This window comes from Oreochromis niloticus, linkage group LG14 (genome assembly GCF_001858045.2).
Source record: "Oreochromis niloticus isolate F11D_XX linkage group LG14, O_niloticus_UMD_NMBU, whole genome shotgun sequence".
In the NCBI taxonomy this organism is placed as follows: Eukaryota; Metazoa; Chordata; class Actinopteri; order Cichliformes; family Cichlidae; genus Oreochromis; species Oreochromis niloticus.
This window is the reverse complement of record NC_031979.2, coordinates 38,068,697-38,081,944: the sequence shown is the minus strand read 5'-3', so window position 1 is coordinate 38,081,944 and position 13,248 is coordinate 38,068,697. Positions and strand designations below refer to the sequence as shown.

Genomic DNA, 13,248 nt, shown 5'->3' with positions numbered 1-13,248 from the left:
ATTAGTATTATTATTATTATTATCTGCTGCTGACTTCATGCAGCCAAAAACACCCAAGTCGTATGAAGCAGGGACGGGAGAGACGCCGTAAAGGAAGTTTTCTGAAGTTTTCAGAAAACTTTTATTCACATCCAGTCTGTGCGTCCACCTAAACAGACGTTAGATTAATGCACAGCTTTCCCCGTTTTTGGAAACGTGTTACAAATAAGTCGCAGTCATGACCTGTGAGCAGGAGAAGAAGATGAGGAGCAGCTCAAGAAGGAGGAGGTGACTGACCCTGACCTGACTGACGCCTGCCTCGGTGATAGGCGTGGATGTCGTCCAGCCGCGGAGACGCAGACGACTTCTTCAGGTGGTCCTGCTCGAACTGAGGAGCTGAAACACAGGAAGTGATGTCACTCCATGTGCAGAGGCTAAAAACTGTTACATAAGCATGCTGTGTGTGTGTGTGTGAGACTCACACTGACAGAAGTTGTCTCCCAGGACCTGCCTCGCCTGGAAACGATCAGTGAATCAGTCAGACGTGTGAGCAAAGACAAATCCTCACATTAACCAGGTGGATTTAAATGAGCAGGTAAGAGGAGCCGTGCAGCTTGAGCCTGTCAGGACCTTCAGTAGACTTTTTATTTCTCACTTTGACTCTTTCACTCACATTTATACCGACAAATAATCGGACTGTTGGCTGGTTTAATAATGTGCCATCTGAGACATGAACACACACTCCTGCAGTACGAGCTGGACTAACCTCCAGTATGAAGGTTGTGTTTGTGCTCCTGTCAGCAGGAAGAAAATCACACATTTTGTGTCAAATTCCAATCAAACAGAAATGAGTAAATTTTGCAGGATGTGGGATGTTAAATATTCACAGTCAGTGTGTCCACTGTAACCTGATTACAAACATGGATGTATCACCATCCTGCTCATGTTACAGGACATCTGCTGCGCCTTACTGTTTACACCAGCAGGTGGCAGCAAAGATCTACAAAAACTATAAATGCTGCACTCTTTACTAAACTCTACTGTTAGCAAACAGATCTCAAGTCCACAGAATTGTTGGAGATTGTGCAGAGAAACAGAAGCTGATCATTCACACGTATTCTGGAAGTGCAAAAATAAAAAAGTCCTGGGAACATCTCAAAATGAACATAGATAATATTCTTGGTTATGCACTCCCAAACACCTGTCAAGTGACGTACCTTGGAAACATAAAGGAACTGGTAAAGAAGGAGGACATGTATTTAGTAAAAATAATTCAAGCCGCAACAAAAAGGCAATCACAAAGAACTGGTTACAACCAGACCCTCCCACTCAGCAAGGCTGGATTAGGATTGTAGAAAGTATCTCAGAGATGGAAAGAATACAATATTAGACTGATGGGGTATAGATATGATAGACAATGGAGGAAGTGGAAAGCGTTTTTAAACGGCACCCAAAGCAAGACATAATAAGAGATTTGCATGTGATAAAAGGTGAAAAAAGAAATGTAAACTCCAGACTGTTTGTTTGTTTGTTTGTAATGTTCTTTACTGTAACGTTTTCAATACTAACTAAAATTAATAAAAATTAAAGTTGCAAAAAAATAAACTCTACTGTTAATCTACTGCTGCTGCTGCTGGGAGCACGACTACAGCTGTGAAACAAACAAACAGCTGCTCGGGGACAGATCGCGCCGTCATCCAAACAGCTGCTAACAGAGGCCGTAAAGCCACCACAGCCAGTTCTACTCAACAATCAGATCTCCTGTGAGCAGCAATATGCTTCAAACCACAGTGATTGATGCTGAACTTCACCTGTGTGCAGGTAAGAGTCAACATCTAATGTGAGTGTCTTTGGACGGTGGGGAGAACATGGGAGCTTCACACAGGAAGACCAGGACGTCTGAACCTTCCTGAGTCCTTCCCTCATTCCTGCTTACCTTGTGTGGGAGTGATGCGGGATGGTTTTCGACGATCAGCCTCTTGAGGTAGTGCACCCACAGTCGCTTCTCCTCCTGATTCTTTGTCTGCAGAACAAAAAATCAGGAAGCAGATACATACAGTGAGGTCGCTGCATCTGAGATCATAAAACAGGAAAGTCTGATTTGGACCCAGATTTGGGGCGGAGACTCGAGGTTTCCCTCACCTGGACTACGTGCTGCTGTTTGGGAATGGTCTGGTCGGACACTCGGAAGCACAGCGGGTCCTTCAGATTCTCCACCAGCAGGAGATTACAGCACTGCAGGTGGAGGACCAAACACAGAGACAAACGTGAGAAACCCTGAAGGTCAGAGTATTGCTGCCGGGTCAGTCATGGCAATGAGCCTCTGATTCCTGGCAGTCAAGTGGGAGGTCGCATGTGTGTTTGTTGTGATGCAGGAGTGCAGACACGACCCGCGACGGCCTCAAACGTGTCGTTACTTACAAAAATATGTGTGCTGTAGACAAACTGCTCCATCCTCTTCTTGGCAATCAGCAGCATTTTATCGAACAGGAAGAACGCTCTCTCCTTCTTCACCCTGTGGACTTTAAAGGAACCTTCAAGAACCAGCTCGCCGAACCCGCCGAGGTCCGGCCCAGTCCAGTTCACCAGGAGGGACTCGATTTCCTGGAGAGAGACATGGGTGAAAGGTCACAGGCTAACCACAGTGGAGTGAACCCGACCTAAACCTGCTGATCTGCGCCGATCCTTCATTTGCAGAAGGGTTCTTTGGAAAAGCCCAGCGTTCTCTAGAGAACCACTGAGCACCTTTAAAGAGCTGCATCCAGATCTCTGATCCAGTTTTCTCAAAATGTCTGCGCTTTAGGTTCTCAAAGATCTTTCACCTCACAAATGAAAGGCTTCATCGGTTCTAAAAGCCGATGGGGGTCCCAGCTATGCAACATCTAGCTAGGTAACATGCTAACTAATCTAACTCGCTAACTAGCATCAACTTGCTAATGTTTGCGCTCCACTTCCTCGGCTAAATCTGGTCACAAACAGGTCAAAAACCCATGCTAATGATGTTTAACATGCTAACAATGAAACTTGCAAATATGGAGTCCACAAACTCATATGGTAGCCGTGTCCATCTTTCATATACAGTCTTTGTTAATAACTGCTGAATGGTAGCTCGTAGGTAGACCAAAGGTGTCCAAGTCGTTCTACGTCTTGGGCCACATGGACCGGACCAGTGAAACGTCCTCATTCTGTCAGTGTAAAGACGTTTAACTGAAACATCGTCATATAAGAAAAAGACAAGTAACTTCAACAGTACATCTCAGATTTCTCAGATAAAAAGTCAGTGAAAGAAATCTGTCAGCATGGTTCTTTGGGCGGTCGGGAGTAAATGTGTCATTTTGTTTTTTATTGTGGACTCGTCGTAAAAAGCTGAACTATCATGAAAAACAGGAACTTTCATGTTACTTAATTACTTGGAGTAGTATCAGTGCCCTCCTTCACATCTTCCAAAGCCATCTAGTGGACCACTTTAGAGTCTTTGCTGGGACGATTCTGGCCCCCGGGCCTTATGTTTCTCAGCAGCTGTTTTCATGTTGGGGTCCTGCATCATCATCGTTACCTGCAGCCGCACAGCGTGCTCCTGTTTCCTCTTCATGTCGTTGATGTACCAGGCGACTGCTGTCATGGTGACGATGGCGTCCTCCACAACCTCATATCCGGGCTCGCTCTTATCAAAGTGCTTAGAAAGTTCCTGAAACGAGACGAGACGAGGACTTAAAAGACAGCTCGGGCCTCGAGAGCATCTCGCAGCCTGAGATCCTTCCCCGCTCCGAGCCTCCGCCTGCTGAGGCCAAAACACAGACGGGGATTTCTCCGAGCCTCAGATAAACTGTGGTTTGTGTCCTCGTAACTTTTACCCAATTTGCTTTGAGACCACCGTGAACATGAGGACACAAAACATCATTAACCCTTAGACTGCCGCCAAAGCGCATCACTGTGTGGCTCTGTGGCGCAACGGATCGCGCGTTGGACTTCTAGCAAATCCTTCAGGAGGGAATTCAAAGGTTGTGGGTTCGAGTCCCACCGGAGTCATGCTACTAAGAGCTTTCATACACACAGGGCTGGAGTGGCTGTTTCTAACCCCCCAGCGCAGGGTTACTTAACAGCTGTTTATGTAGCAGAGGTTTTAAATGACTGTGGGAAAATCTGACCTGCTGTGGAGCAAATATTCAGAGGTTCTCTGTCACAGTCAGGAAGTACAGGGAACATAAGTGTCCTGATTGGTTTAGTGGTCTTTTTTCCAAAAAACTAATTAAATGATTAATTCCTTCAAACTGATCGTCCAGCCTGTGGCGGTCAGCGTGTCCTGAGTGTGTGTTGGAGCCTGTGAGTGATCAGCGAGAGCAGCAGCAGGTCAGGCCAGAGGTGACCTGAAGCTGCAGATCAGCCACATTTCATTCGTGTTCATGGAGTCGTTCTGTGAACTCTGGAGGACAAAAGCATCGCTTCCCTGTGAGAGGCAGCGGACTGGAAGTAGCTCAGAGTATGTGTGCAGCTACATTCCACTGCACCCTGAAGCGCCTTAGCAGAGAATGGACTGAAACGGGAGCAGCTGAGGATTCTGGGAAAATCCCAGCTCGGATCCAAACACGTGTTTGACCGATGTTTAAACTGGCTGCAGTCATCAGAGCGGCAGAGGCAAATCCTGCAGACCAACAAGCGAGAACAAAGAGCAGCTTCAGCTGTGTCATTCTCCCGCCCGCTCCCAGAGCTGGGCTTGGACTGGGACCAGTGAGGAGACTCGGCACGTTCACTGGGAAAGCTGTTCCTGCTTCACGGAGCAGACGGCTGAGTGAGAAGGCCTCTGCGGCTTCAGCTTCACACCGTAGGACCTCCTTTAAAGTGCGGTCGGTGTGAACAGATGTGATGAACAGGTCTCCGCCTCATCCAGGTGTTTGTGCATCATGTTAAACATCTGGAGCACAAGTCTTCATTCAGCCAGACGTGATTAATAACGATGGGAATTTGGCACAAGAACAAATGGTTCTGCTCCTAAACCGGACCGCTTCAGCTTGTTTCCATCGTTTTATCCGTTTGGATTCTACTCAAGTATTTCTGCATGTTCACAATAAAACACACAATGACACTGTAGTATCAGGTGGTATCTGAGGCAGGATCTGGCACCTGCACAAGGTTATAGTGTATTTGTGCGCACGCAGATTTACACACATGTGTAAATATTTCATAAGACATTTATTAGAATTTGTGGGTTTATTTTGTGCTGCGAGTCTCTAACTGAGACTCGTCTGTTTCAAACGTCTGCTGAGCTTCTTCTCAGAATAATGAGAACAGCGTGCAGCACGACGAAGGCTAGCCTGCAGTTCGCTCTCGTATGATTTAACGGAGTCACCGTTTCCTGGTGCTGACTGTGGCACAAACGAGCTCCAGCACCTGTTTGGTGTTTGTGCCAACACTGACTCAACAAAGAAAATGGGAAGCAGAGCTCGCGACTGATCGACGAGTCTTCCTGTCCCGTTAACTCGAGTCAGCTGGCTTTACTTCTTCTACACGCTGAAATCAGATAAGTCGAGTTTTAAGGAGTTTGGAAAGTAAACCTGCAGCACTGAACCTCCGAGTGATAGCCTGTCACGGGGTCACACAGAGGGACAGCTGTGGCTCGGGTGGTCCAGCTGTCCACCAGCTGGATCCCAGCTCCTCCAGTCTGCTGGTACGAGGGTCCTGTTCATTCACCATGAAAACAAAAACTATGATCTAGTTCATAAACACGGTTCAGTCCTTTTGAGTCAGTCTGCAGCGATGAGCGCAGCTCGGCCGGGCGCGCCTCTTTGCACTGCAGAGCCGACTCGCTGACTGTCCTCCGGTCCTGCTCCTGTGTATGTTCTGCAGTTTCAGATCTTTGCGTTCTGCACAGACTCTGAATTTAAGTAAGTAATGCAAATTTCTTTGTGTGCAGACGACAACGGTGTCAGGGTTTAATCCCCGTTTCATCACTGACAGACTGCATGTGACTGCACACGGACTTGGCGTTGTTTTATCGCCGTCTTTGCACAGCTGGTCTCAGACGCGGTCCCTGTCTTTGAAACAGCTGTTTCTGTCCTACACGTGCACACGTTAGCGTGTCATGAGACTCCTGACGTATCAGCAGAAGGATAACCGCACTTCACTGAAGCACAGACGGTGAAGGACCTGTGGTCAGAGGACAGAACAAAGCCGTCTCGTAGAGCAGAAAGAGAAGTTTAGACACTGAGATGATGTCAGAGTTTATCCTCATTTTATTGGTCCTGGGAAAAACCCCGCACATGTGGCTGAGGACACACTGCACTGCTGCACGGCTGCACGGCTGCACAGCTGCACGGCTGCATGGCTGCACTGCTCTTCTTTAAAGACGCGACGCGCTGAGAGGTCTCAGCCTGACCCTCTGTTTACTGACAGGAGACAGACCTGTTGCCTGGAGACCAAAGCTTTACGATGACCAATCAGCTTCCTCAGGGAACCACAGAGAGTCACATCATTAAGGACGTTTGGTCCTAGGACGTGGAAGCAGGCGGTAACTCATCTAGCAGTATCAGGTAGGACTGAAGTCATTTATGCTGAACTAAAGCTAGTATTTGAGGTGTTGAGAAACTACTCAGCTACTAGAATTTGAGGCGTTAGGATGTACTTGGATGGTACCTGACCAAGTATTTGAGACTTTTCCCGCCATACTTCAGGACTTAGTAACGGGCTTTCATGTGTGCAGTATCTGATAGCATTTAAAGTGTCAGCTGTGGTAGCAGGAAGTATTTGAGGTTCTATATGCAGTATTCATTAGTACAACCTGCGTTAGGCTGTTTTTGAATTGCTCTGACCAACATCTGATAGTATTTGGAGATAACTTGTATGTCTGGAGGTATTTCAGGCACCGCATGCAGTATTTGGTAGTATTTGCGATGCAACTTGTAGTATTAAGTGGTATGAAGGGTCACCTGTAGCAGCAGGTGGTATTTGAGGATCCTCTGCACTGGTTTGAGCAGGTACGTCTCCAGCGGCAAGGAGTGGCTCAGGGTCGCCTGCCTCTCCTGGAAGAAACGAACCAGACTTTCGTTGTTCATGCACTCCCTCAGCACGGCCACCGAGCTGTGGACACAGAGCAGCAGAGACGGCGTTAATCATTAAATCCGGCTTCACAGCCACAGTAAATTCTCTTGTCATTTAGCAGGAAGCCAAACAGAAAGCCCGAGAACAAGTCGATGGATATCCAGGTCAGGTTACCGGCATCCACAGAGTTCAGCCGTCACCTTGTAGCATTTAAAGCACGGGGAGGGAACTTTAACGGGAGGAGCAAAGAGATGAGCAGGGGTGGAGGAAGGCCAGAAGATGATGGAGCTGCAGGAGGTGAGAGGGATGTCCTCAGCTCTGACCGTTCATCAGAGGAGGAGGTGAAGAAATGATGGAGGGAAGGAGGAAGAAGAAGACAGATGGAGGCGATTATGACAAACTAAAGAGCAAAAGGACTCCACAGCTGTTTGGAGCTTTGACAAACATTCATTACAAGTTTATAGAAGAGGTTCTGGATCCAGTTCACCAACATTCATCACAATCTGAACAAAAAGCAGACGACGAGGAGAAGAGGGAGGGCCAAAAGTCCACGACGACAAGACAGAAAGAGAAGACAAAAAAAGAGTTTATGGAAGAGAAAATGAAAAGACGGGAAGTTAAAAATGTGTCCTGGTTATGAAGAAAGAAGCGACAGGAGAGAGGAAGTGGATGATGGTGAAAGAGGATGATGGAGGACAGTGGAGACTCAGCTGTCGGGTCCTCTGACAGCATTCATCACAGTGTGAAGCCAAAGAATGTTGGACGCTGGTGGCGAGACTGGAGGGAAGGAGGGAAGGGAAGAACGAGGAGGGATGAGGAAATAGGGGGCCGAAGAGGATAGGAGGAAGGAGGTCAAGGTAACGATGGGGAGAGGAGAGATCAGGCTCTTTTTCTCCACAGGACAGAGGGGGGATTCAGAGCAGTGCTGATATCTTCTGCAGACTTCAGTGAAGTGCAGAGTCTGAAACGAGCTTTAAAACACAGCAGCTCTGTTTCTTCCCCACAGCGTCCTAAACACCACAACAGGTGATACAAACCAGAATATCGACCAGATAATTAAAGAGTTTTAATCTGCAAACTCACAGCTGAAATGCTAAACACAGTTTATTGTCCCGTGCAAAAAGGAACATCACACGTTCTCAGTCTAATCTAATCAAACATGCGGCGTCAGCAAATTCATCCTGCAGCCAGACAACGATTACCTTCAACCACAGGAACATGTTCATACCAACCAAAGAGGCTGTGGTACCTGCACTGTCCAAACCAAACCAGGCACACATTTATCTCCAACCTATCAGGTAAGTTGTAGCAGCTGAGCCTGCGCACCACCCAAAGAGTCCTGCAGCAGCACTGGATGGCCAGCAGGGGCATCAGAGGGGTGTAACATAGTTAATATGATGTTTGGGACCCTCTGAATGGTGTGCCACTTTTTGTGCATGACGGGGTTCTTCTGGCCTCATGCTGAGGTGGTTTGCAGCAGAGCGTGAAGCAGACGAATCTCTAAAACTGACGGAAAGGTGGAACATGAGATGGACCGGAAGATCGAGGCATCAGCAGGGATGCTGACGCTGTACTGGTGCAGTGAAGAGAGTGAAGTTTCCAGTCAAAATGAGTTAATCAGTGTCACATTGACTGCTGGTGTCTGCTCCGTCTCTGCGGGGTTTAAGCCCAGACACCAAACATAAATCACTTTTACTCAAGCAGACAGAACAGGTCAGAGGTCAGGCAGGGAGCCTACTTTAACTCTAGCCAATCCAACTCGGAGGTGGGCGGGTTATAAAAGCAGACGACCACATCCGGTTCCACCGTGGTCACTGAGGCCGCAGCCTGAACAGACTTACCAAACCCGGACATCAAGGACTGGAAACATGGAGCCGGGTCTGATAAAGCTCTGTCCTGCTCAGCCGGACCATGGATGGATCGACCCAAATACCCCGACTGCCACATTTTGGACCCTACAATGCCAACAGGCAGAGTGCAAACATTTAACACCAGAGTTTACCACCCGGCTCCTTTCTCAGACTGGTTCTGTGGACGGTGACTTCCAGTCCTCTCCAGTGAACATCAGCAGAACAGCTTCAGGCTGTGGTGCCATGTTTTTGGGACAGAGCGAGGCCCAGCACAGGATCAGTGTGTTGCTCCTAAAAGTTTGATTTTAAGGCATTCGTTTGGTATCCTCACAGCACAAACCAGGTGAGGCCGTTGGGCTTGTGTCACAGAAATCTGTCTGTCCAACCACACGGAAAGGCTAATGTCTCACTGTAAGGGTTTGGACAGCCTATCATATACCTGTCCATCCATCCATCCATCCATCCATCCATCCATCCTTGTGACTTCTTCAGTCTCAGCTGCAGCTACAGCCCATTGTTCATTCAGTGTTGCTGGTTTCAGTCGTTGTGCAAATGTCCTGTTTATAAGGTTGAAACCTGCAATCAGCTGAGACTGAAGAAGTCAGCTGATGATGACGAAACGTTTCTCCCACCAGATGAACAGAATCAACTTTTTGGGATTTCTGTACCTGGATGATTGAGCATGAATTGTAGTTTGGTGTCAGATACGCCACATCTCAACAGTCACCTGCAGAGTTTCTGAGTTTATACATAACTGAGACATGCAAGCAAAACAGTTTGTTTGTTGCCATGGAGGTTTTAAATCGGCGTGGTATATTAATGTAGAGCTTCTGTAACCGTTCACATTTGTACTATAATGAAACCTGCAGCTGCTGGGACGACAAAAGTGACAAATGTTACGGTTCATATAAAATGTCACAGACTGAAAAGCCAAAATATCAGGGCCCAAATTTTCTGTAGACATAAAGAAATGAAGCTGTAATCTGTCATCTCGGACTGAAGGAAGCCGACTTCAGCCTCAGATGAACACTCAGCTCTGCATGGAGAATTTAAAGCAGATGGCAGATATGAAAAATGTGCACCAGAGACATGCCTAGAAACTGCGTTTGGCAAGATTCCCATGAACTCATCCACTGGAACACACCGAGGACTTCCTTCAGCCCAAACTTCCACAGAGTCTCCAGGGTCGGTGTGTTTCACCTCGTGTTGTACGGATGCTCGGAGCAGAGAAAGTAGCTGTGACACACTGAATGCTGTCACAGTTTCACAGACTGCAGATAATCGCAGCCGCTCCCCGGAGTCCGAAGTCATCTCCACCAATCAGAGGTAACAAAACACCAACCTGCAAGCTGCACAGCCAATCAAAACACTATTAACCTCTTAAACTCTGTCCCACCCGTGCGTCTACCTGTAAGCTTTGTTTGCACAGGGATAAAACGCCCGATTATTTGTCCAGATGAGTTTTCCACAGATATCCCAGACTCTACACTGAGGAGCTGCTTTTCCCAACTACCTGCTCCGACGACCGAGTCCGGACATGCAGCAGTCAGTCAGCAGGCAGCACCGGGGCAGAAAGACCCCAGCTATCCAGGAGATTTCAACACAGGACCATCTTTAAAGTCCGGCGGTTAACCTGGACAGTCCTGCTGTGCTGTGACGGAGATGAAGGCTGGGACATAAACCCAGTAACCTGCTCTGTTTCCCAGGCATGTACTTTCGCTTTCATGTGTGTTGAGTCTGATCATTCCTGGAACATTTCTCTGCTCTGTTAAAAGTTGGCTTTAATCAGGAGACCCCCTGCCAGCCTCCGAAGCCCGCTGGCTCTACAGCTCATCAATTTACAGCATTACAAACTGTGCTTGCATCCAAGTGGAGTTTAGCAGCATAAATTACCTCAGCATCTGTCTCTGTTCTCCCCGTGGAGCTACCTACTGAGATTACATCCACATCTGTTCAAATCATTCTGCTGGCAGACAGTTTCATGATGCATGCACAGTGTTATGATATTATGAAAGACAAATATCTCCTTCGGTTTTCCTGCTGATGGTTTCCGATGGCAGAGAAGCTGCGTTCCTGGAGCCGATCTGTTGTTTGGTGCGTTTTCATTTTCGTGCAGGATCCCCGGGCAAACAAAGCTTCTCGTCTTGTGTTCCCAGCGGGGCGACAGCAGAGTTCAGAAACCTGCAATCCAGCACATTTCCCTCCAAATCTGACCCAGCGGATCACTGTGGAAAAATGCAGAGCAGGGGCTGACAGAGACCGAAAGTCTGCTCCTCTGGTGATCGCATTACTGCGAGTTTGCTGAACGCTCTGAGCTAAAATATCACACAGGGCTGATTCTGGCTAGTAAGACAAAATTTCTGACCCAAAACCTAAAGATTTAAAGCAGCAGAAAGTTTGGTTCCAGATCTTTAAATCAAACCCCTGCGCTGATGGCTGCTGCACACGCAGGGGACTTGGAGGCACCTGTGGGACACAGCGAGGTGACCACATGAGTGAAAAATGGTTTCGAGCATATCTGAGAAGCTGAGGCTTGCAGGGAGCTCCAGTCTCTGATAGCAGGGATGAAACAGCGGAGCAGCTGATTCGCAGCTGAAGAACTTCCACTGATGTCCTGGTGCCTTCACGGACCTTCAACAGCAACCACGGCATGCTGTCCCCTGCAGCGCTGCCTCCAGCACCCTCAGCCAGAATAAACCCTGATCTTAAAGTCTAAACCCTGACTTACTCTGATTACTTTTAACCTCTTTATTAAAGCTGGGGTTAGGCTCGCATCCACCCCCTTCATCGAGCAGAAGGACATGAAGAGGATTCATCTGACAGGAAGCTTGTTCTGACCCGACCCCCTGAGGTTCAGCGACTCTTTATTCTCACGTCTGCTGACGATGGCCGGCACACTCTCCCCACCCACATCATGACCTCTTTTCAGGAACATCTACATGATGACCTGACATGTGTTGTGGTTTCATCCTTGCATGTATACAAGCTGTTCAGTAATCTGTCAGCGTTTTCATGTTATTTCCTGTCTATGTGCAGTAAGAAACACAAAGTTTTTCATGTGTCGGGTTTGCTGAAAGATTCCTGTGTTTCAGGCTGGGAAAAAGTACATTTGGCACCGGTGAGCATCCTAACACGCAGCAGCTGAATAAATCAGCAGTTGAGAGGCCGGGAAGGGTCCAGCAGAAGAAGCAGAGATGCAGCTTGAAAAGCTGGAGACGCGCTGACAGAGAGAGAGTTTCTGGGTTTGGTGGTCTGAAAGCATTTGACCTACTTATTTTTATTGGTGTTTAATGGAGCTTTAAGGAGGCGACAGGCAGATAGAGCGAGCGAGCGAGCGAGCGAGCGAGGTGAAGGAGGGGTCGCCTTCCACCCCTGCAGACTCGGTACGTGCCGAAGGGGTTTAAACACACACGGAGGCACGTATGGGTGCAGATGAAGCTTTTACTGCGCATGTATGCAGTGATTTAAGTGCATCAATATGCAGACAGATGGAGGCCGGGCAGAGATCCAGGCAGGCTGAGCGCAGTCGGTCAGACCGGTAGAGAGAAGACGTGCGTGAGATCAACAGCGATTCTGTTTGACTCGTGGACGCAGACAGCATCACACGTGCAGTGAAAGCACAACAGGGTAACCCTGCTCTCTGTGCGTTCACATCTATCACTCACAGCCACACGGAGCTCTCAGATCTCCGTATTCTTATTACTTCTTACTTCATTAAAGGCAATAACCAAAATAAATCTGACTTTTATTCAGCGTATCGTACCACACAGAGCTCTGCACGCTGTGACAGAGGCCGTCACATGCAGCTGGTTAACGTGGGCATGTGCTTTGTTTGAAGATGGATCTGTGGATTTTTCACCACATTAACATCAGCCTCTCTGCTCAAGTTACAACTGCGCGGTCTTGTGATGTGCTTCATTTGTGATGAGCATGCAGAGTTTCCCAGTTACATTAAAACTGCCTGAATAATGCTCTACAGGCTAGGCTAACGCTAACAGGCTTACTGTCAGGCAAAAGTGACAGATGGCTGAAAGCTCTTAACAGGAAGTAGAAACCAAAGATGAGCAGACGTGTTTGCAGGAGAAGAGACAAACAGTAAATATATCAAACTATCAATGGTAAATGGCCTGTATTTGTATAGCGCTTTTACTTAGTCCCTATGGACCCAAAGCGCTTTACATGTTCAGTCATCCACACATTCACACACTGGTGATGGCAGCTACGTTGTAGCCACAGCCACCCTGGGCCGCACTGACAGAGGCGAGGCTGCCGGACACTGGCGCCACCGGGCCCTCTGACCACCACCAGTTACAACTTCATACCCGTGCTTGTTGTATTTGTGCTGTTGCTAGGTGGTTGCCAAGCAACCTGGTGGTATAATTGT

The 13,248-nt window shown here is 47.9% G+C and overlaps 1 protein-coding gene across 9 annotated transcripts in view; it reads right to left on the bottom strand.

Moving 5' to 3' along the window:
• Window positions 1-13,248, bottom strand: part of plekhg2 (pleckstrin homology domain containing, family G (with RhoGef domain) member 2) — a 91,848-nt gene that overhangs the window by 18,139 nt on the left and 60,461 nt on the right. For 8 of the 9 annotated variants that reach the window (XM_013273638.3, XM_013273639.3, XM_013273642.3 and 5 more), the window contains 7 exons: window positions 6,903-7,053; window positions 3,536-3,667; window positions 2,401-2,583; window positions 2,122-2,214; window positions 1,916-2,002; window positions 462-495; window positions 277-375 (listed from right to left, as the gene is read on the bottom strand). In XM_013273638.3, coding sequence (XP_013129092.1) covers window positions 277-375; window positions 462-495; window positions 1,916-2,002; window positions 2,122-2,214; window positions 2,401-2,583; window positions 3,536-3,667; window positions 6,903-7,053 — 779 coding nt within the window. The remainder of the gene's footprint in view (window positions 1-276; window positions 376-461; window positions 496-1,915; window positions 2,003-2,121; window positions 2,215-2,400; window positions 2,584-3,535; window positions 3,668-6,902; window positions 7,054-13,248) is intronic. The other variant, XM_025898159.1, reaches the window with a different exon arrangement.